This window comes from Taudactylus pleione, unplaced genomic scaffold (genome assembly GCF_031769625.1).
Source record: "Taudactylus pleione unplaced genomic scaffold, aTauple2 ptg000127l, whole genome shotgun sequence".
In the NCBI taxonomy this organism is placed as follows: Eukaryota; Metazoa; Chordata; class Amphibia; order Anura; family Myobatrachidae; genus Taudactylus; species Taudactylus pleione.
In genome coordinates, this window is record NW_028284529.1 from 16994724 (window position 1) to 17017047 (window position 22324).

Genomic DNA, 22324 nt, shown 5'->3' on the forward strand with positions numbered 1-22324 from the left:
AAATCCTAACTTCAAACCCAGTATGTGCAACTGATCAGTGGAGTCACTCTGGTGCACATCGGGTGACACAAAAACACATGGTCACACGCACCCACCCACCCAAAAAAACAGCATACAGCAAGTGAGGGGATATAGCACTGTGGACATGCCCCTTTTGCAAATACATATGGAGTTTAGGTATGGGATAAAATGGTGAGTAGGCACAACCCTAGTGATGCCAGTGTAGCTGACATCTGCCAACATGAAACAGCTAGCAAGGAGGGGGAACACCAAACAACCCATCATATCTTGAAGGTTGACACTTACAGTAAACAGCAGATTCCCAATATGGAAGCCATGCCATTTAATAGAATTAATAATGGCAATACATATTCTAAAATTAGAAACACCATAACCATTACATACAAAGGCGGTTATGCCAAGCTTGTAATGAAATTCACACTGAATTGCAAAGAAAGTTTTTATTTATATAGTCATATTGCATTTGGCATTTAAGTTATATTTTACCAATATAACTATACAGATTGCACAGTTCCCATAATTGAGCAACTGACCCTAAGACGTAACACATTGTTTAATGCTTACTAGCAGCACACCATATGAATAGCAGTGGACCACCTTACAACTGCAAAGAAAAAAAAAATTAGTAGCTCAACTAAGAAGGTTTCAAGTCACAAAACACTCAGCATTTAGTTGTAAACAGACCTATATGCTGTTCAATTACAAAGGACTACATTACCGCATGGTACTAAGGCCAAGTAGGATTTCTAAGCACTTATAAGGAAATTGATTCTAGACAAATTAATAACATTTCACACTGATTGAGTTGTTTCTTTGTCTTCACCATAATGTGGGTAAGTTTCACCAAGTAGTGGTTGAAACACCTCATTCTTCTGGCTTCTGCGTCGCACGGCACATGTAACACCAACAAATATTATAGCCACAAGGCCTAAAGCTGCTATCACTGCTATGGTTAGCATCTCTGTACTGCTCAATGTACGACCTATAGGGGAAAAAAAAAAAAGATTGTACATGTAGTCTACCAAATTGGCCGATCCATTTACAGAACCACAATCCAACGTTGCCTACTACATGACCAAGTCAATTTTCTTATGCAGTCATGCAACAGTATGGTTACTTCAAATTATGGAAGCTTTACTGATAAGTAAATTCCAGAAATTCTCTTTATACTGCTGTCTCTCCTCACTTTGGACAGTTGACTTTTGATCAGGAGGAAAAAAAATAAAAAATGAGTCACCGTTTATTTCTAAGTCTGTCCTGGACATATTTTATACAATTGTGACCAGTTACAAAAATAGTAGGGTTTAGTCAAACAAGCCTCTAGAGGAGGCCGACAAGTTTTTTAAAGTTTAGACAAGTGCTTTAGTGACTTTGGTAAGTCAGTCCATAAATTTGTAGCACTGGAGATGGCAGTGCACTGGGAACCACTGGAGAATTATTTATTGAATTTAGGAATTATAAGCTAGATGAATTCAGGTCTTCATTAATAAGTGATGCAAGTTGAGGGGGTATTCTATTCCAATGTTAGGCAGTCTGAAAATTTAAGTATAAGCAGGTGAAGCATATAGTGCATTTGGACTCTAGGGACTGGTTCTAACAGGTAACAATGATGGATTTGTAGTTACACAGCAAACTAGAATAGATAACATTTCTAAAGATGTGAATTTGGCACTTAAACTAAAGTCCATTTATTAGCATCATTTGTTCTATGCTCCAAATATTTTTTCCAAACCCAATCCCCATGGGACCCCAAGCAGATGTTTTAGTTCTAGTTGGTGTGTTAATTGGCTAACACAAAGCTACAGTTGGTACTAATTATGTCCAAGTATACCTTGAAAACATACAGTTAGGGTTCCATGAAGACAGTTTGAGAATCACAGGTCTATAAGAAAGTCAAGCATACATTTTTTCTGTCTGGGTGTCTATATGCAATACCAACAAGGCTAGATGTAAGCCATGAACCTAAATATTTATATTTGGACATGGATGTTAGTTAAGCATTGGAGTTTACTCAGTAGATCTGGTGTAATACTTTACACACTTAAGGGCAGATATATCAATGACCATAAAAGAATTGTGATCATTTCACCTGACCATCTCAGCCTCAAAACCCTGGAATGTAGAAAAATAGTCTTACTGGGACAATTTCTCCATTAACTAGCTTTTCCAGCAGTGTCATTACTTCCATGTTTCTGAAGTGAGATTTGATTCACAGCCACTGGTTTGCTTAAGCAGTGACCAATGAAGAGGAATCTGAAGGGTCCCTCTCAAACATATTGCAGTATTTAGCCCTTAGGCTACAATATGCATCACCGTCTGGATCAAGGTCTGCAAAACTACACTTTCTGGAGTTTATGCATGCGACCAACTCACAGCCCCATATAAACCTATGGAGACTTAACCTGATAATTCATATAGGAGATCCTAAAGGGATGCAGTGAACCTATGGCAGTTTTATTATAAAATCAGCTATAGCGTCACCCTAGCCTTTGATCCAAATATGACTACGGTTGTAACAGTCAAATTTAACATCTAATCTACTGTACAACCCCAGTGAGATTAGCCAGATTTAAGATTTAACAGATATTTGAGCAGTGATCTTACAAGGAAGGGTCATCTGCATGCAATAAATACATCTGTAATAGGTAGGTTTTTTTTTACAGTTTTTCTAATACATTTCTTAAGCATCCCTTTCATTAGAAACTAAAATCTATGATATAATATTAATAAATATGTTGGAGGTGAAACAAAACACAACAACCCTGCAACACTGACACAATAGGTAGTGGCCCAACCAATATTGGGTCCAAAATACTAGTTGCTTATATAAAGTATAAATCAGTATTAAGTACAAATGAAAATATGCATCAGCATGGTCAGTTTGACAGCTTTATTACTTACTAGGCCATTGGACATCATAAGAATATCCCAGGTTTTCTGGCGCCAATACAAACATTTCGTTATTGGTCACTGGTGGCCAAAAGGGAACCATATTGTATTGTCTGTTGTGGCCTATAGGTGTATTTTCTAGTGGATATTCAGTGAAATCTACAGAGCAGAGACACAAGTCATTCCATATGTATTGTATAAATTAATATTTGGAAAACAAGATACATGTTAAGCTAGGACTAACTAAATCAGTGCATGGTGCCCACAGGCTAGGGCTCATTTTCAATTGTAACTTGTAAATTACACTACTACATCCAAATTCAATTTGGAATGATGGACAGGGATAATCATGTCATGCTAAGGTTTTATTGCATACACAATATGTACATTTTATCTACATTTATATAGTTCTTGTATGTGAATACACAAGTCTGATAACTGTTCCATTGTTGTGATCTGAACAATTGCATTCAGTATATTCAGTTATTGTAAATTAAGTTAGATATTACCAGTTTAGCCAAACTGCACATTCTAGAAATGTTACCAAATATGGTAATTTGTTAATTTTGACTTTATGTACCATTCAAATGTAATACTTACCCGAATTGTGTCTTCTCAGCCATTCATCAAACACTGCATCAGTGAATGTATGAAGTAGAACAAACATTGGATCATTAGGTGACACATGAGTCTGGCCCCCAGTTCCATTTAGAAATAGGTGAGCTAGGTTATGAAGACTTCTAACAGTAGGATTATATTGCCCAGAAGGTTCACTGTAGCCTAATAAAAAAAAGACAATATGAAGTGAAAATCAGAGAAAAATAAGCCCTGCAAACTCCACTTTTATTTCAAAGACCTTTTCTGGCAAAATATATTACCTTCAATGGTATTTCGAAAGCTGTCTGAAGAGTTTGAGAAGAATGGAGGAGTATCAAATAAATTGACCTCCAAGCAAACCAACACATCTTCCATTTCTGGAAGTCTCTGCACCATTGGACGTGCAGTGTTTCCAGCTGGGTTTCTCCTTATTGGGCTGCTAGCCGTGCCTGCAGATTGGAACAAGACCATATTGTATTAGAAAATCATCCCAATAGCATTATTCCAGACATAAGTGATACAGGGATAAGAAGGTTCAACAAATACAAATTAGTTACATGCAGCATAAAATGCTAGCTAAAGTTGACATAGAAACCCATTTGTAAATTGAAACCCAGTATAGAAGTGTAGGCCAAACCATGAATATTATATTGAACTTACTGTTGCATATAGTTCCAAGATTTTCATAGTCCTCTGCATATTCACACACAACTTGCCAACGAGAGAATACAGAGTTTGGACTTAACAGATTTTGATCAAAATTACTTCTTGCACCCATCAGGTTATCTGTGCAAATGTCACACTCATTTCCACCAATGGCAAAATTCCAGTAGGGAAGTGCAAAAGAAGGATCCTGCAAAAGGTTCTAGAGAGAAAAGGTTTGTTAAGGGTGCAACCTAATAAAGATGTAGAGCAACAAGAAATGGTATGCATGTGCACACATGATTTACCAGCAAAGACATTTCCTTCTTCACATTTGGTCGCCCCAGACATTAATTTGTTTAAGACGGGATTAATGTATAACACACACCACAGTCACAATATATTTTAAAACAATCACGGTTATACTGGGCAGCACTGGCAGTGTCCCCTCAAGTTACTCATTAGCTTAGTCAGTCACAAATGGATTTTCAGGGTTTTTTGTAGCAGAGTCAGTGCCACAGTACTTGGGAACTTGAGAAGCCCTGTGCTACATTATACAGGTAATATACAGAAATGCACTAACAGGTCACATTTTGTGGATTTCTTTAATCATGCACACGTGAGTTAATCTATTTTGTTTGGTCAGTAGTTAACCCAACAGACAAATGGTGAAGCGCTAATAGAACAATTATATAATATACTCTAGTTCCTGAGATGGCAGAAAAAAAAAATTCTCAAGACACCACCTTTATGGTATTGTTATAGAAATAAAATATATCAGTACATATACACCTACAAAAATAATCATTTATAAAATATAAAAAAAACTCAAGTGCAGATACTGTATGCAAATTGCAATGTATGAAATATACTGTTTCCAATAATTGTGAATAACTGGATCTTTGATGGCTGGAGCAGTCCCTTTAGCAGATTAATATCGTATGGAAAATCCAATGTTTTTATATTATGGATGTGCGCCGACCCCCGTGTTTTGGATCTGTATCTCCTTCAAGGTTTTGGATCTGGTTTTGCAAACCACCCTCAAGTGGTTTTTTATTTTTTAAAGTAAAATAATAGATAAAAGTTTTAAAAACAGCTAAAATCATGTAATTTATGCAATCCAAAACATGAAATTTGGATTTAAAATCCGAATTGCAAAAAGATTAGAACCGCAACTTGGATTTACCCGGATTCACGAAATTTGGGTGGATTCAGATTTCTGGAGAACCGAACAACACATCTCTAGTTTATATGTACTAATATTTTATTTCTATACAGATCATTCATACCATATAGGTAGTGTCTTGAGAATTTTTCTGCCATATCAGGAACTATAGAGTATATTATGCAATCGTTCTATTAGCGCATCACCATTGTTCTGTTGTAGTATTTCTGTAATAGTAGCGGGCAGACAAGCTCATTGGGTGAATTTGCTGCTATTATCTATAATCATTAATGAATTGATTAGTGCCCGGTCATTTTGTTTCAGTAGTTATCCTGCCTTCTTCCACAGACAGAAATCCTCAAAACATGACCTGCTGGTTTAGGTGGGGAACCACTGATCAGTGCCTGCCATCTTAAGTTGCCTCCAATGCACATTAGACTAACAAGAGGAAATATGGTCTTGATCAAAACAAAGACAAGACTACTTGCTACATGTTAGAAGTACATATATATCAATATATAAGTGTTTTTTTTAGAAGTCATGTTAAAGTTACTAGAAATGGTTGAACTACTATGCTAATGTGGCAGCATAGACATGGGAATTATATCCAGTTGGAGCAAACAGCAGGATTTACATGTCTAATAAAGGACTAATTTTACACAAGATGCTTTTTGCACAACCTGCTCAAATACCAGATATGGGACATTTGCGAACTAGTACACAAGTTAGGGGGAGAATCCATTTCTATAGGTGAAACTATTTTATAGAACATCACTGAAAAGTTAAAGCCATACCTGTATGTCCCTCTCAAGTTGTATCAAATGGTATCTGTGCCATGTAAGAAAAGCCGGACCCTCATGAGAGAAGTCAATGCCACCAGTGCTTCCTTGACCTGGGCCAAGAAAGGTTTTGCTAACACTGTAGTAGTGGGTCCAAACAAAGAAGTCATAAATGGAGATATTTTCAAAGTTTGTGCTGTTCCTTTCTCGGTCTATAAGTGCATTGTAGTGCTGTGTAGCAATGACATAGTCTGGGTGCAAGGTCCTTTTTGCAAGATCAAGTGCATTAATAAAACGTTGGTGTTCCTCAGCACGCAGGTCCAAGATATTCCTTCTTACTGAAAGACAGTACATTTACATTGTATTTTACCTACCATTTACTGCAGAGACCCCTTTTAAGTAATAAATATGGGGATTCAACAAATGCATCAATTCCAAAACTATTTACAGTAGTCATAATGAGTTAGATATGTTCAGGAAATAAACATTTTACACCACTACTGTACATAGTCCTACATTTTATCTTTGACTGGCAGAGATGTAGGTCAGTCAGAAATGGATGAAGTAAAGCAACACTAAAATGATTACAATTGATCGCATCTATTTCTAGACATCAGAGCACTCAGTAAATAGTTATTCCCACTATACTAGAAATTTCCTCAGGAACAGCATATTGGGTTAATTCAGTTAGTCATGGAGAGGGAGAAAGATCATTGCAACACCATGGAAACACCAGCAATAGCATATCATCTTGCCTCCCTCATAGCACGCTCGCAATGATTTTTGTGCACAGTCCCTTAGAGCAGTATAAAAAGTCAGTCTGAAGCTACCGTAAGTGCAGCTTATAGGCATTGTAGGGCAAGGCTAAATGAAATGATCCCTTTGAGTGCAAGTTTGCTGAAAGTCTACTTTAAAACTGTTGAAGTAAAGTTTACATGAACACTGAAAATACTACATTGTAAGGAAACTGCTGAGAAGGATTGGCTTCATTCTCAATATTTATGGTTGCAGTACTCCTTCCACATTTTGAAGAGTGCTACATTTCCAGAGAGATTAGGCTACACAATATATAATACAAACATTTTGTTGAAGGGAGGGTCTGGAATGTCTTCCGGGGAGTGCCATTTTAAAAAGGATAAACAAAGTCAACATATACTTCGTCATTTCTGCACACTTTAGAAGTGTTAACTACTTACCAACCACAAGTGGCTGATCACAGTTTTCTCCTGTCCATCCAGGTCTGCAGCTGCCACAGTTGTAACCATAAAAAAGGCCATTACACAAACAAGTCCTGTTGAAGAACCGTATGGGCCACTGCTCGCGGTCATCTAGCCCGTCAAGTTGATACTGGGGTCCATGAGGCCTAGTGTCAATTACAACATTCACACATAGACCTCGACCTATGGAGAATCCACACTGGTCACTTGGATCTTGAGATGCCTGAGGGAAGAGACCTGGGCAACACTCCCCACTGAGTAATGCCTCTGGAGTGGCACACTGACGAGGAAACTGTGCAGAAATCTGGTCATGAAGAAGGGTAACCACTAGTACCACTGCATAGATACGCCAAGACCTATAGCACAACATAATGGTGTACTGTACTGTCTCACAGCTGTAGAAGAGCAGACAGATTAGAAAATTGGTGTGGTCAGAGTCATAACATTTACATATGTAATAATAACCCTTTGAAATGCAGCTTCAATGTGCAGAAAAACCCTCCCCACTTTGATGAAAGACCCCTCCTTTGTAACAGAGTACATTAATAGGCAGATTAACTAATAGCTAACATAATGGGTGTAACTAGTAATGTGTTCAGAGCAGACATAATTCAAATATATTAGGTCAGGTCCTCACATATGTTGTAGAGTTGATGTTCTAGGAAAAAACTTTGTTTACAGGTGATAAAAGAAGGTGTTTAACAACTATTAAACAAGTGTTATATTTAAATAATTGCTGGTGTACCTTCACTAGAGTAAAAAACAATCCAATGATTCAATTATGTTCTGTGTCATCACGTCAATTTAAAAACAAAATAAAGTTTTATGGATGAAAAACCTATTAAACTCCCAAGTACAGTTCCACACATCAATTCAGTCTACCCATTAAACATTTGCACTTCTGATCCCAGCCAGTGAGCAGCTTCTTGGGTGTGGCAAAGTTTAACTTATTTTCATTGTTACTCAGCAGTTCTCGTTCTACAGAACTAACAACAAAGACCGTGCACTTTTTTCCTGGAGGTATTAGAACACAGACTTTAGCATTATTTCGCCTCTCCCCTTTAAACATTAGTTAAAGCCATCATACATCTCAAATAAGTGAGCATTATATACACCTATACTTACCAAGCATAAAATATTTTGGAATTGTTCATAAATAGCTACCAAAACATAAATAAGATAAATCAATCAATATCTAGAGAAATTCCTTTTCAGTTATCCTACAAACAAATACAGTACCTGCTATTTCTTTTACAACCAGATTGCTTCCATCAACTAAATGCAGTGAGTCAGAAGTGCTAGACAGGATGGACTTCAGTTTGTGTTATGGTCCATTTCTTTCTAATCCCTTTGATCCAGTCAGGAGAGTTCCCCCTACCCACTCTAATCCTTTTATATCAGCGTAGTTTAACTATCACATGACCATTTTCTTGCAGTGTGCATTGTGACCACAACGTTCTACCATCGGTCAAACCAAGCAGTATTAGAATAGAAATCTGGGCATAAACATTCCTGAAGCAAAAAGATGTTTGAGCATGACAGAGGTTTTTTTTCTTGTGCAGTTATTAACCCTCCACCCTTCCATAACATTTAAAGAAAAGAGCAATTGTTTGCCACATCAGTGGAATATCACACGCTCATTGCAGTGATAAGTTAGTGAGAAAACAACTAATAAAAGAGATTACAAACCATATAATTTTATCACTGCAAAAAGTCCAGCATATACACAATCACTGTTATACTGGCCATACACGGGACGATTGATCACACAATTTGGGCAGTTTCTACTGGTTGGACAGCCCAATCATTTGAAAATAGTTGTATTTTGAGTCTTCTGCGACCCCGATGCGTGTCCCCGCCGTCGTCTAGTTGGATCATAGATCAGATGATTTTGCAGAGAGATCTCAACTGATCGTGTAGGAATTGACACACATTATGTGATGTGATTGACTATGTGAAATAGTTGCATTTTAAATACAAATCGTTCTGTGTCTGAAGGGAAGAATTTTCAAAGGAAATCGTACAACTGATCTGACCTACTTTTGAATCTCACCGTGTATGGCCACCTTAAGCCAGACTGATGACATCCGAATAGACACAGGACCCTGCACTTTGGTATTTATTCACTCAATATTTAAGCACAATCAACTCACAGCTTGGCTAATAAACACATTAACTCTCTCCAATCAAGCTATTTTGTGAGAAGCATTTTTACTATAAACTGTTTCTTTAAAATATTTAAATGCTGGCAGGATATTGATACAGTTCATAATCATATAAGATTTTCTACATCTCAGTAAGATGCATTCATGTAAAAATGACAAAAAAAGTATAATAGAGTGCAGTTTTCATGTACAAGATAATGTTCTGAACTCCAGTCCTGTAGTTTCTCCAATGGGACATGCTTTGTGGATCTCTTTAATCATGCACAGCTGAGATATACCCCTTTTACACCAGAGCTAAAATCCGGATTATTGCAGGGTTAACCTGCATAGCTCTTTGGTGTAACAGGGACAGAGTTAGATTCCTGGATCGAGTGAACTGGCATCCAACCCAGGTAACTTGCAGAGTTTAACACGGGAATGACCTGTGAAACCCTGAAGTGTAAATGGTGCATTCCGGATCACGATGAACTGGAGCACGCCGCATGCCTGCCGATTCAGCGGCTTCAGTGGCACTTGGAGATGACGTGTGAATGGCGCCGACTCGGGAATATCCTTGGTCGGCGCCGGCTAAATTCTGGGTCTGATCTGGTTTGGAACCCTGTTCAAACCTCCGAGTAATGACCCAGAATTTAGGTATAAAAGCGGTATTAATCTATTTTGATGGGACAATAATTATCCCACCTACTTCCACAGACATAAATCCTTAAATCATGACTTGTTGGGGGTACTTGAGGGTTGGAGTTGAGAACCACAGCCCTAGAGCAGGGTTTCCCAACTGCAAACCAAGAACCCCTAACTCAATGGTTCTCAAACTTTGTCCTCAACACCCCACACACTTCACATTTTGATTACTCACTGACAAAAAAGATCCAAAGGTGGACATAATTATTTCACTTGTGATTCTGTGAGGAGACCTGGAAAACATGCACTGTGGGTCCTGTGGACCAAGTTTCAGAACATGTGCCCTAACCGCATGTTTTACAGATCTCCTCAGCATCACAGTTGAAATAAGTAGCTCCACCTGTGGTTCTTTTAAAATGTGTCAGCCAGTAATAAATACACCTGTGCACCAACTAGGAGATCTGGAAAACAGGCATTGGGAAACACTGCATTAAACATTATTACTAATGCAGTAGACTTGTGTCCTACTTCCTATGTATGGTAACCATACCTTTTTAACATGATAGAATGAACAATATTATCCATTTTCACAGAATATTAGTGATCTGCTTATGTCTTTTCCCATTTATTATCCAAATGCAGACTATGTTTTCAAATTATTCGCTCCATTTATTACCCCTTTAGCACTGGCTAAAGGGTGTATGTCATCCTTTCAACATTTAACAGAGATTACCGCTGTTTGTCACTGCATCACTCTTGCCATCTTTAGATGGTGAGAGCAATACAGTCCTCATTCACCTCTCCCACTCCCTAATTTCTCTCTCTCTCCACTTCTCCCTCTATTCCCTCTCTCTCCTCCTCCCTCCCTCCCTCCCTCCTTACCTCCCCTTGTCTCTCTCTTCCGCCCTCTCTCTCTGCCTCTCTCTCTCTATCCACTTCTCTCTCTTTCTTTTTCTCTATCTCTCTTCCTCTTTCTCTGTCTCCCTCTTTTTCTCTCTCTGTCTCTCTCCCCACCTTTTGCACTTCATCTCTTTTCTCTCTCCATCTCTATCTTTATATTTATCCTCCTCCCTTCACATTGCCTGTGCTGAGGTCTCACACATTTCTCCTCCACATTTCTAAATCCACCAGAGGGGAGCTGTGCATGAGTGTCAGAGATGGGGCTGTTACACAGTGTGAGAAATACTGGAAGGAGGTAGATTCAAAGGAAATTTGAGGAAAAATTACTTCACAGAAAGGGCACTTTGATTTTTTTTGTTTTTAGCACAACTGGAGTTGGGCTGGATCTTGTGCGGTACTGCAGTTAAGCCTAACACGCAAGTGCACACACAGAAAAATATAAAAGACACTTTGATTGATTTTTTTTTGGACTATATATATATATATATTTTTTTTTGGAGTCCAGAACTTGGGCCCAGATGGACACAGCACAAGCCCAGATGTATCTGCAGTTCTGCACCAGCCCAGATGGACACAGCAGACATGAAAAGCACCAGCCCAGAATGGATCAGCAGCACCAGCCCAGGACACAGCAGATAGCACCAGCACCTCTCCCAACCCTACACTACCCACCCTCCCTGTTCAGTCTACACAGCCGGAGTGAAATGGAGTCTGTCACTTGGTCCCTTATATACTACATTGATCATAGAGAAGAAAGCTCGTGAAACGCGAGATTTTGTCTGTATGGTTTTGCCTCGATTTGAGAGATCCGAGTAAGGCGGGAACATCTAAACCTGCTTGGATCCGACTCGGTTATGCTAAATTCAGGTGGGTTCGGATCTTTGTAAACTGAACCTGCTCATCGCTAGTGTTTTGTTTTCGTGTTTTGGTTTTGGATCTGGATTTTTTCTTAAAAAATAAATAAAACTGCTAAAATCACATAAAATGGGCCTTTTTTGTTCCTACAGCATTTATGTAATTGTTGGTAGAGGTCTTCCTCGTGGAATTTGTAATTCATTTTAATGAACATCATCTTTTCCACATTTTGAGGAAGTAACCTCCTACGATGATCACTGACAAGGTTGGTACATACTGGAGGGTGGGCAACTTAAGTAATGCAAAGCCAGTTTGTGTATGGGATTCCAAATTTCCTCTTTTTCCTGTCAGTACTGAAAGGTACTGTCTGATATACCTAATAGGATGTTATCTCTGAAATACTCCTCCACCATTCTGTGAATGGAGACCGTATCACCCATAGTCACAGTAGAAGACATGTCAATAGTAGGCAGTTCTCTCAGTCCCGACCTGATTATTTGGTGAATGATCTGCATGACCAGCAGTCATTCTGTAAGGAAATTTAGTTTTTTCCTGGCAGCTGCAGAAACTGAAGGAGGAGATGATGGCGTTTCACATGCGGCTGCAGCTGAAATTTTTTTTACCAACAGCTCTTTGCATAGTTTTATATTTTGGTCTGTTGGTAAAAACTCACAAGGTAGGACTTAAACCTAGGATCCAGAATGGTCACCAAAATATATTTTTCAAATTTCAATAGATTGACGACTCTTGGATCCTGGTGAAGTGAATCAAGGGCTTGATCCACCAGTCCGACATACCTTGCATAAACACTCCTTTTCATTTCCTCCTTCAGTTTCTCCAGCTGTTTTTGCAAAAGTCTGATGAGGGGAATGATCTGACTGAAGCTGGCAGTGTCTGAACTAACTTCACGTGTAGCAAGTTCAAATGGTTTGAGAACCTTGCACAACACAGAAATTATTCTCCACTGCACTTGAGTAAGGTGCATTTCCCCTCCACAGCCTATGTCATAGGCCATTGTATAGCCCTGGATGGCCTTTTGCTGTTCCTCCATCCGCTGAAGCATATAGAGGGTAGAATTCCACCGAGTTACTACCTCTTGCTTCAGCTGATGGCAGGGCAAATTTAACAGTACCTGCTGGTCATGCAATCTTCAACAAGCATTTGCCGAATGTCTAAAATGTCTGTATATTTTGCGGGCCACCGAGAGCATCTCATGCATGCCGCTGTCATTTTCTAAAAATTGTTGCACCACCAAATTAATTGTGCGAGGACGTGTTGGAATTTGCCCACATGTAATGCTCTCACAATATTGGTGGCTTTGTCCAAAATCACAAATCCCTCGGAGAGTCCAAGTGGGGTAAGCCATTTAGCAATGATTTCCCTGTGTTTTTCTAAGAGGTTCTCAGCGGTATGCCTCTTAGTGAAACCAGTTATACAAAGAGTAGCCTGCCTCTGTATCAGCTGTCTTTTGGTAGATGTTGCTGCTGCTGTTGATGTTGTATGCAAAACACCTACCCAGTGGGCTGTCAGAGTCATGTAATCCTTAGTTTGCCCTGTTCCACTTGTCCACATATCAGTGGTCAAGTGGACAGAGGGTACAATGGCATTAATAAGGTTTTTTTTAATGTCCTTGTACAGACTTGGAATTGCTGTTCTAGCAAAGTGGAATCTAGAAGTGATCTGGTAGCGAGGACACAGGACCTCAATTAACTATTGAAAACCCACTGCAGTAATTGCGGGTACTGGACGCACATCTAATACCAGCATAGCTGTTATGGGCCCTCATTCAGAGCCGTACGCTCTGAGCAGAGCGCACGCTCTGAATGAGGGCCGGCCTCCATTTTCATGGAGCGTCCTCCTGGACGCTCGTAAAGCTGTGGGTCACCACCCACAGGCTATACGAGCGTGCATTGTGATGGTCGCGATGGTCGAGACCATTGCGACCATCGAATTTGCGAGCCGGAGCCTGCGGTTGAGGTTTTCAACCGCAAGCTCCGGAGTGATTTTGGCTCTATCAGAGCCAAAATCACTCCCACTGACATCACTAGTGATGTCAGTGGGCCGGCTTCTGACGGGAGGCTTTCCCGTGGGAACACCCCCGTCAGGGAGGCACGCCCCCGGCACGCCCACCAAAGGGGGCGTGCTGTCAATCAACATTGACAGCACGCCCCCTTTGATCGGACACAACGAGCGAAGGACTTTCCTTCGCTCGTCGCGTCTGGCGCATGCGCACGACAGAGCTCCCTCCGTCGTGTGCATGCTCAGTCCATAACATCGACCCACTTGCGAGCGGACAGCCGCTCGCGAGTGGGTCTGAATCAGGCCCATGGTGTCCGTAATACACTGTGCAACTGGGTGGTTGCTGTCATACTTGTTTGCCCTTGCAAATGATTGTTTGACAGTTAATTGTTTTTTGGAGGATACACTACAAATAGTCTTCCTCCTGGTCCCCTTCTGGGATGAAGATCCACTCACAGCAACAGCAGCAACAGCAACATGTGTAGTCATCAAGGATCCTTCTGAGGAATCATGAATAGGATAGGCGTCAATCATGCTTTGAATAACAACACTGGATGCAGTAGGACTACTGCCGATGATAAATGAGGATGTTGATGATGCAGGTGTTGGTGGTGGAGATCAAAGGCACTTGGATCCAACAGAGAGGGAGCAGGTCGGTGACACTGGACTTGTTACGTTTTGAGTTTTGGAACTTGGCGACATACGCTTTGATATTTGATGAATGCGCTCCAAGTGATGTAACAAGGAGGAGGTTCCAAAGTCAGTGGCGTAAGTTCATCCCAGATGCCTGGAGGCAAGTTATAATTTGGTGCCCCCCCCCAGTCACAGCAGCTGACAATGTAATGTAGCAATTCACATGCAGACAGGCTATAGATAGATGAAGGCATCAGCTGATGGTCTAAAATGAAGCCAGTGTATGGTGGCTTCTCATGTGCTGGGAAGGGGTGCCATGTATTGGGTAGCCATGACGGTACACTCCAGGTACATAGTTACAGCTCTAAGTGGGGTGAATATGTTGTTGACAATGGAGGTGGTGCCCCTTCAGAGCTGGAGCCTGGCGACAGGCACCTCCATTGTCTCCCATAGTTCTGCCCCTGTTCTTAGGTGGTTTAGGTCCCTCCCTCTACTCACTCTTGCTTGGCAATGGTTACATATGGCTTGACAACTGTTGTCCAGATTGGGGTGGAAATAATTCCAAATGTGAGAAGTGGATTTTTTGGTCTTTTGCCCCGGCATGACAACAATGGGCTTTAGCTTTTTCAATCCATGGGCAACATCTGTTGCCTTACTTACACAAAGGACATTCTCGGCATCAACATCCTCATCACCAACATCTTCATCATCAACATCCTCATCATCCTTAGTGCCTTCAACAACCAAAATATCTTCCTCCATGTGTAATTCCCCAGAAGCATCCTCAATGACTACAAGTGCAAGATGATGACTGCCCTTCCCCACATTTACAGAGGGCACACAAATGTTGGAACTTGGAGGATCCTCCAGTACACTAGTATTTAGGTTTAGCTCACACATGGCAACCGCGGACACACTTGCACTCTCCTCAGGGATTTGTGATTTCGATTTCTCAGGGCACACAGTTGGTTTTTCCGGAGCTGTCTTACTCTTCTTAAAAACTTTGCATTTTTTAATCTTACCACCACCACTACTACAAGCAGAAGGGCTATCAGAACCAGCAGTCAACAAAAATAAATGCCAAGGCCTTATCCTTTCCTTGCCACTTCGTGTAGTGAATGGCATATTGCCAATTTTTTGTTTGTCTAAATGCAACTTGCCTTTCGATTTTTTTTTCTTTACTACAGTAAAAGTAGCTGTACCATATCCATGGCGTGACTTAAGCCATGGGGCATGGGCCTTCATAAAGGACAAGGAAGTTGACAGACTTGCATAATCATGATGACTGCTGGCGGCACCTACAGCAAGTGGTTCTTGGCCTTGCTCTCCTGTCATGTGACAGCCCTCCATATTTTCAGCAGTCTTGAAGCAGTGTCACAAGCACCAATAGTGTAGCCAAGCTGTGGCTACAACATTCACACACGTGCAGTCGTGCGCACACAGAAAAAAAGTATACAAAAGACACTATTTGTTGTTTTTTTTTCCGGTCCAGAACATGGGCCCAGAGCACAGATTGATGATGACCGCGTGGTCCCTTACACATAGAGACAAAAGCTCGCTAGCTGCGAGATTTCATCTCTATGGTTTTGCCTCAGTTTGAGATCTGGGGCCAGCAGAGGAACCGAACGCATGTTCAGTTCTCGCCCCAGATCTCAAAATTCGGGTGGGTTTGGATCTCTGAGATCCGAACCCGCTCATCTCAACTTAAAACATATTTATCTGTGTATAAATCGAAGTTACTTAAATAAGGAAAAGATTCATAAATCAGTGGAGTATTGATAAACAAAATAAAGAACATATCTGGTTTTGGAAGTATGTGATACTTGATTATTAATAGAGAGATAGTGGGAATGGTACAGCCTAAGTATTGTGAAATAGTTATACAGAAGAGAACATGCCTTTAACAGAAGATGGTGCTGACAATCAGTAGGTATGCAGGTATATTGTGTGCATTTTGGAATATTCTATGCTTTATATACTCCTGGATGATGTGTAATACACAGACTTGCCTACCCTCCCGATTTGCTCAGGAGCCTCCAGAATATCGCATGCCGCTCCCAACCACCCAGAAAGGCAGGCAAGCCTCCCGGCTGCTGCCTGCCCCCCCGGACTACTACTAGAAACCCTGCGTCATCGTGGCTCCACCCCCTGCTTCACAATGCCTTTATTTTTGGTATTGTGAAAAGGTCAAGCACTGGCCCCGCCCCCATATGAAGTCAGTGCCTGGCCACACCCCCTGCTGTATGCAGGCATTCACCTCCCTCCCGGACGGAGGGAGCTGAATGTCGGCAAGTATGGTATTACATATGTGGGGGGAGAGCATATAAATGGTTGCTCTGAAACTCTGATGGAGTATATTTTCTAAGGAAGATAATATTGTCTGTAATGATGATACACTCAACATCACTCAAAAAATATGCCCACACACCCAACCAAATCATAAACAAGAGAAGTGTTCAAAATGAAGATGAGACTCATGAAGCACTAAATTTAATCCAAGCGTCAAGCCCTATCAGTTCCATAATACCACAATAGTGCATTCTTCATTATACTGTCTAAGAATGCATGGATTTCATGCTGATTAAAAACACCGAGGGACAGGTGGGAGGGGTGCTAATCCAGGTTGAATGAGTTTCTACCTTCATCATAGTAGGCACTATTATGGTAAGACCTTAACAAATCTATTTAGCATGTCAGTATGGGGCATGGGGCCTCTGGGTTGGTGTAGCCATACCACTTCAGGGCATCTCATTGAAAAAATTATTTCAGCACTCTTTAATACTCTATATGTTTTTTTTCATCTATGTAACACTTTAAACACTCTTATTACCACCCCTCACACATAGATGCAGCTTCTTTAATAAATAATCTCTCACTAGTGTGATGCCTTTGGGCGGTTTGGTTGTGCTGACCTGGGGGTTCTCATGCCTGGGACATGCCTAATGAGGTCACCTGGATGTGGTGGGCACACCCATATTTTTATTTTTTAGCCAAAATTATGCCTCATTTTGAGTTAAATTGCAGAATTTATTAGAGAGTGTTCAACTGCACTGTTTTTCTTTTTTTGTGTGTGACAATGTCTCAAGTATGATAGCACCTAGCTATATATTAGGGTGTGCAGTCTAGTGCCCCTCCCTATATACTCTACTTCATCAGGATTTAGACTCTCACCTGGATTACATGTAGTCTTCCACAGCTTTTCATGCTTGAGCTACTGTACATCTCTATAGTGATCTTCCATGTGGCGTAGTTCTCTGAATCTCTCAGCTTTATAAAGGTCATGCTGGCTGCTGCTGCAGTGTGCATTCTGTGTACTATCCAAATGCAGAGCTTCACTGTATGCTTCACACACATAGTACTGTGGTGCCTGGGCCTATAATCGGGAAACAGTTGGGAAGCCGGCGGACGCAATGCCGACCGCTGGCTTTCCGACTGCTAAATACCGGAAAGGGTTAAATGACAGGTATAGAAATCTCAACGCCTGTCATTTTACCTACCCCGGGGAACCGGCGCCCGGCATCCCGATTGAAGGAATGCCGGGCACGGACAGCCGTGGGGGGAGGGTTAGGTTTAGGGCTCCCAGGGAGGACTTAGGTTAGGATCCCCCCCCGGGAGGTTAGGGTCAGGCTAATGAAATGGGGGGCTAGGGTTAGGCACCCCCAGGGAGAGGTTAGGGTTAGGCACCCCCCCCGAGGGACTTAGGTTTAGACGGCGGGGAAGGGGGGTTAGGTTTAGGCACTTAGAGGAGGGGATTAGGGTTAGGCACCCCTAAGGGAGGGTTAGGGGGTAGAATAGGTTGGTTTATACTTACCTTCCGATGTTTGGGATTTCCACCTGTGTCGGGCTGCCACTGCCGGGATTTGAACCGAATCCCTATAACCTGTTGATATGTCCTATTGGTATAGAACCTATTGAGGTTAACAATAGGCACCAACAGAATTGTGAAATAGAGTTTAGGTCACATAGTAATACTGTACCTAAACAGGCTTGCAGATTTTTTGATTTAACATACACAGCAGTATTGTTACTATGCAGCAGTGGCAATATCAGTGGTAATATCAGTTGTAGGTACTCTACACTTTTAAGCAGCACTGCGACACTCAACACAGTAAAGATGGTGCGGCCATATAATGCACAGTAACATACCCGGCGGCCATCTTGGTAAAAGTGCCTGGCCAGCTTCACTGTAAGTAGATAGGATAATGGACAGTAGTGCACTTCTCTCCAACATTAAACATCTTTTGGTTTTCTATATTTCCTTTTTTTTCATATTTTATGTCACAATGGAGTTTAGAAGGAGAGCGGATCTGGAGTTTAGCGAGAGTGAGTAGGGGGAGCAGTTTGGGGGACCCAGCAGGTAGAGATAGAGGGTAGATAAGGGGCTTAGGATGGAGAAAGACAGGATACAGGCCCTTCAGGGAAAACAAAATAAGGATACAATGTTCATTTTAGTTATGAGGAAAATGATGTCCTATTTTTCAACATATTACCAATTCATTACTGTGTTCTGGCCAGCCTGACTAGAAAAACATCTTTGGTCTGCAAATGGCAGCATTGGACTGTAGTATGTGCCAAAGTTATTGGTGTGGACACAGAGCCTGATTAAGACCCGGTCGCCATGAGCGTACGCTCGCTCGATGCATATGCAAATATTTGAAAGTGACGCCGTGGGGAGCAATCGCTCGCCAAGGCATAAGCACGCCCATCTGACCTGTACAAGAGTTTGCTTTGTGTATGCAGACTCCCCTTTGCGAATGCAGAGACGCCCACTGCCCCAAGTCATCTCCTGGAAGTTTGTGAAAACATTGGTACATCGACCACTATCGGATGTGAATGCAGTGCTTGTGGTAGCTTTTTTCTACCGCAAGCATTGAGAGGAAAACAGAGTAAAAAAATGGCTGGTGACGTGTGCTATGACGCTGCCTGTTAATTATGCACGCCTCTAAAATGGCGTTTATCACTCAGGCACGCCTGTGTTTGCACCTCCACTCCCCCGTTGTTGCTGGACTGCCCCTGTTACCACCCACAAACGGCCTCTCCTGTCACTCACTCTGCTGGGCTGGCTTTGCTGTGCGAGCGAGGGATCTGCGAACGCACTGTGTAGTTTGATCATGCACACAGCGATGCATACGCATGTGCAGATTATTAACCATCTGCAATAGCGAGCGCACTGCGGATAGCATCCGGGTCTGAATCAGGCACACAGTTAGATGTTTAGTGGAGACTTGGTAAAATATTTTCAGGATAAACTTACAGAGGAGAGCTGGCAGCAGGGACAGGAGCTGTGTCACCTCTACATTTTTTTCACACGGATGTGTCCTCATACACTGAGCATCTTTACATTATATGGTGCAAAATACCTGGCAAGACTGAGATTCTCTGAGAGGAGCAGCATACCATATTTTTTATTAAATGTTGTATCTTAGTAGTATCACAGACACAGCAAAAAAACACTCACAGTGTACCAGAGACCAATGGAATGGAGCATGAGAAAGAGCCATGGCTGTACGCTCTTAGGGCCTGATTCAGAGCCGCTCGTAAGCGGCCGCTCGTTTGTTCCGAGCGATGTTTGCACAACTGCGCATGCGTACGGATCTTAATACGCATGCGCGAACCAGTCAGTGTGGCCGAAAATCATTTGTTCGCTAAATAGCGAATGCCTGCTATTTTGAGTGACAGGAGGAGGCGTATGTGGGTGGTAACGGGGGAAGGTGCTTGAAAACGGGGAGTGGAGATCCGAACGCAGGCGTGCTTAAAGGTCAAAATGGGCATTTTAAGGGTGTGCATAATTAACAAAGCAGCGTCATTGACCACGTCACTGGGTTATTTTATAGTCAGAACTGCTCGCAAGATTGTGGTAGGAAAAACCAACCACAAGAATAGCGAGCAGTTCATACGCTGGTCGATATACTCGATTAATCTAATAAATAGAGGACATGACGTAGGATGCGAGCGGCCAGGGGGCGTAGTTTTCAAAAAAACGACCGCATGTTTTGTTCGCTCGTTCAGACCTAGAGGCGTGAACTGACCGCAAAGAGCGAACGGTTCATTTGAATAGCCAGCCTCTTTTTCCTGAATGGGCGAGCGCAAATAGCGTCCGGCTCTGAATGAGGTCCTTAGCCCTTTTAACACAGATTCAAACTCAGTCGCACACAGATGTACAAATGCCACAAACCCCACTTCTCAATGTATGTTGGCAATGCAGTTTTGTCACGTCCAGTTGTTTGTTTTAGATATTTGAATAAGACTCACATTTTGAGTGAAAAAGCTGCTTGGTATGATGGACTTCCCCAGGATATTTACAGCTATTTGGCACAACTGAAGCCACAGTATAAAAGGACACATCTGTAAGGGAGGAGAGCATGCAATTATTTCTCCAGTATGTCTTGCATGGTCTTTATATCCAAGAGACAGACATACTGTACCATTATCCTGACCTTGGCCTGGTGAGTACACACACTATATCACTAAAAGCAGTTAATTAAAGTTTAAAAAGTGTCACATCTAATAAAGTCTAATACAATGTACTTAAATTGATTTTATGCACATGACACATCTAAGTAGATTAATATGCTGTGAGTAACCAGGGCCATACCACAAGGCTGAGAGATAAGGGCAGCTGATTAGGATGAAAATCTAATGGGTGGAGCAGGGATTCTCTTTTGGGATTTCTTTTATTATAAATTGGAGCTTGGGGGAGTCTGTATTTTCATTCTTTCACTTCTTTATCCAACATATGTTTAGACTTAATAACAATTACAAAAAAAATCCAACATCAAAATAAACTAGATTCTTATATACATTCAAAGAATTTACAGCCACAGACACCAAGATGCAAACTATTATAGAGAGCAGGCAGGTGACTCTTCCAACTATTAAGAAAACTAATTATCAATAATGTTTTTGTACTTAATTCTTTCCATCCACCAGCCACTACAAGCTAACCAGAAAACAATATGAAGGCAGTAACATACCTACAGAGTCAGTGGCAGGGGTGGGACTATTAGTGTCATTATGACCCTGGCCCTCACTGTGCAATGACAGGAATTTGTTGCATCGCTCATTGGAGGCAAAGGCATGTAATGAAGTAAATTACCCTGAATGGCATCATTAAGCTCCAACCAGGCCACTTCACAAAGAAAGGAAGGAGGCAGGATACAGAAGGGTTCAATGCTCTCCTAAGAATTTTTAATTCCTCTGACATTCTAGGTGAGTCGTAATGTATGGTTAACAACATTATTTTACAAATTTCTATATCACAAACTTGGGTATTTAATGGATGACTTCTGCCAACTAGTTTGGGGCTACCCAGACCAGTGGTGCACTAGTGCTGACCCCTGAAATTGGATTTGGGTTTACACTGTAAGCAGCCCTATGAGTGGGTACCTAGTGTGGCAGACAAGTAAGAGGAAAAAGTGCAGAAGAATAGTCACATTACCTGTGGGTCAAAAACAAGATATGTTGGAGGAAATTCTGAGGAGCATCCAGATCAATTATCAAACAAGTCAAATACCGGCATCAACAGCAGAGGTACCCAGGGAACAAGCAGTAAGCAAAGACACTAACAAGCTAAATAAGAACTCAAAGTAATAATCAGCAGGCTTGGAGCAGTAATGCTGGAGTACAAGAAGGTGAGCCTGATGCTTTGGCACTGCCCTAGCGTTCTTGTGCCAGAATGAGGTTTAAATAAAAGGCTGGAATTGAATTTGGTTCCAAGTGTTACATCAGCAGTCAGATGCGAGCACCTGCCTGGCTCAGTGCAGGGGGCTGGTATGAACACCAGAAAGCAGGGACCACTGCTGCTGTACCCAGTAAGAAAAC

At 41.5% G+C, this 22324-nt stretch overlaps 1 protein-coding gene across 1 annotated transcript; it reads right to left on the bottom strand.

Annotated features, from left to right (window-relative positions):
* Positions 1-477: 477 nt before the first annotated feature.
* Positions 478-8648, bottom strand: TYRP1 (tyrosinase related protein 1). The gene is made up of 8 exons (XM_088472662.1): positions 8550-8648; positions 7290-7705; positions 6109-6431; positions 4168-4372; positions 3789-3956; positions 3511-3690; positions 2923-3069; positions 478-1003 (listed from the first exon to the last, which is right to left on the bottom strand). Exons 2-8 carry the CDS (start codon positions 7678-7680, stop codon positions 813-815), a joined length of 1605 nt encoding a protein of 534 aa, XP_088328788.1. The 5' UTR covers positions 7681-7705; positions 8550-8648; the 3' UTR covers positions 478-812.
* Positions 8649-22324: the final 13676 nt, after the last annotated feature.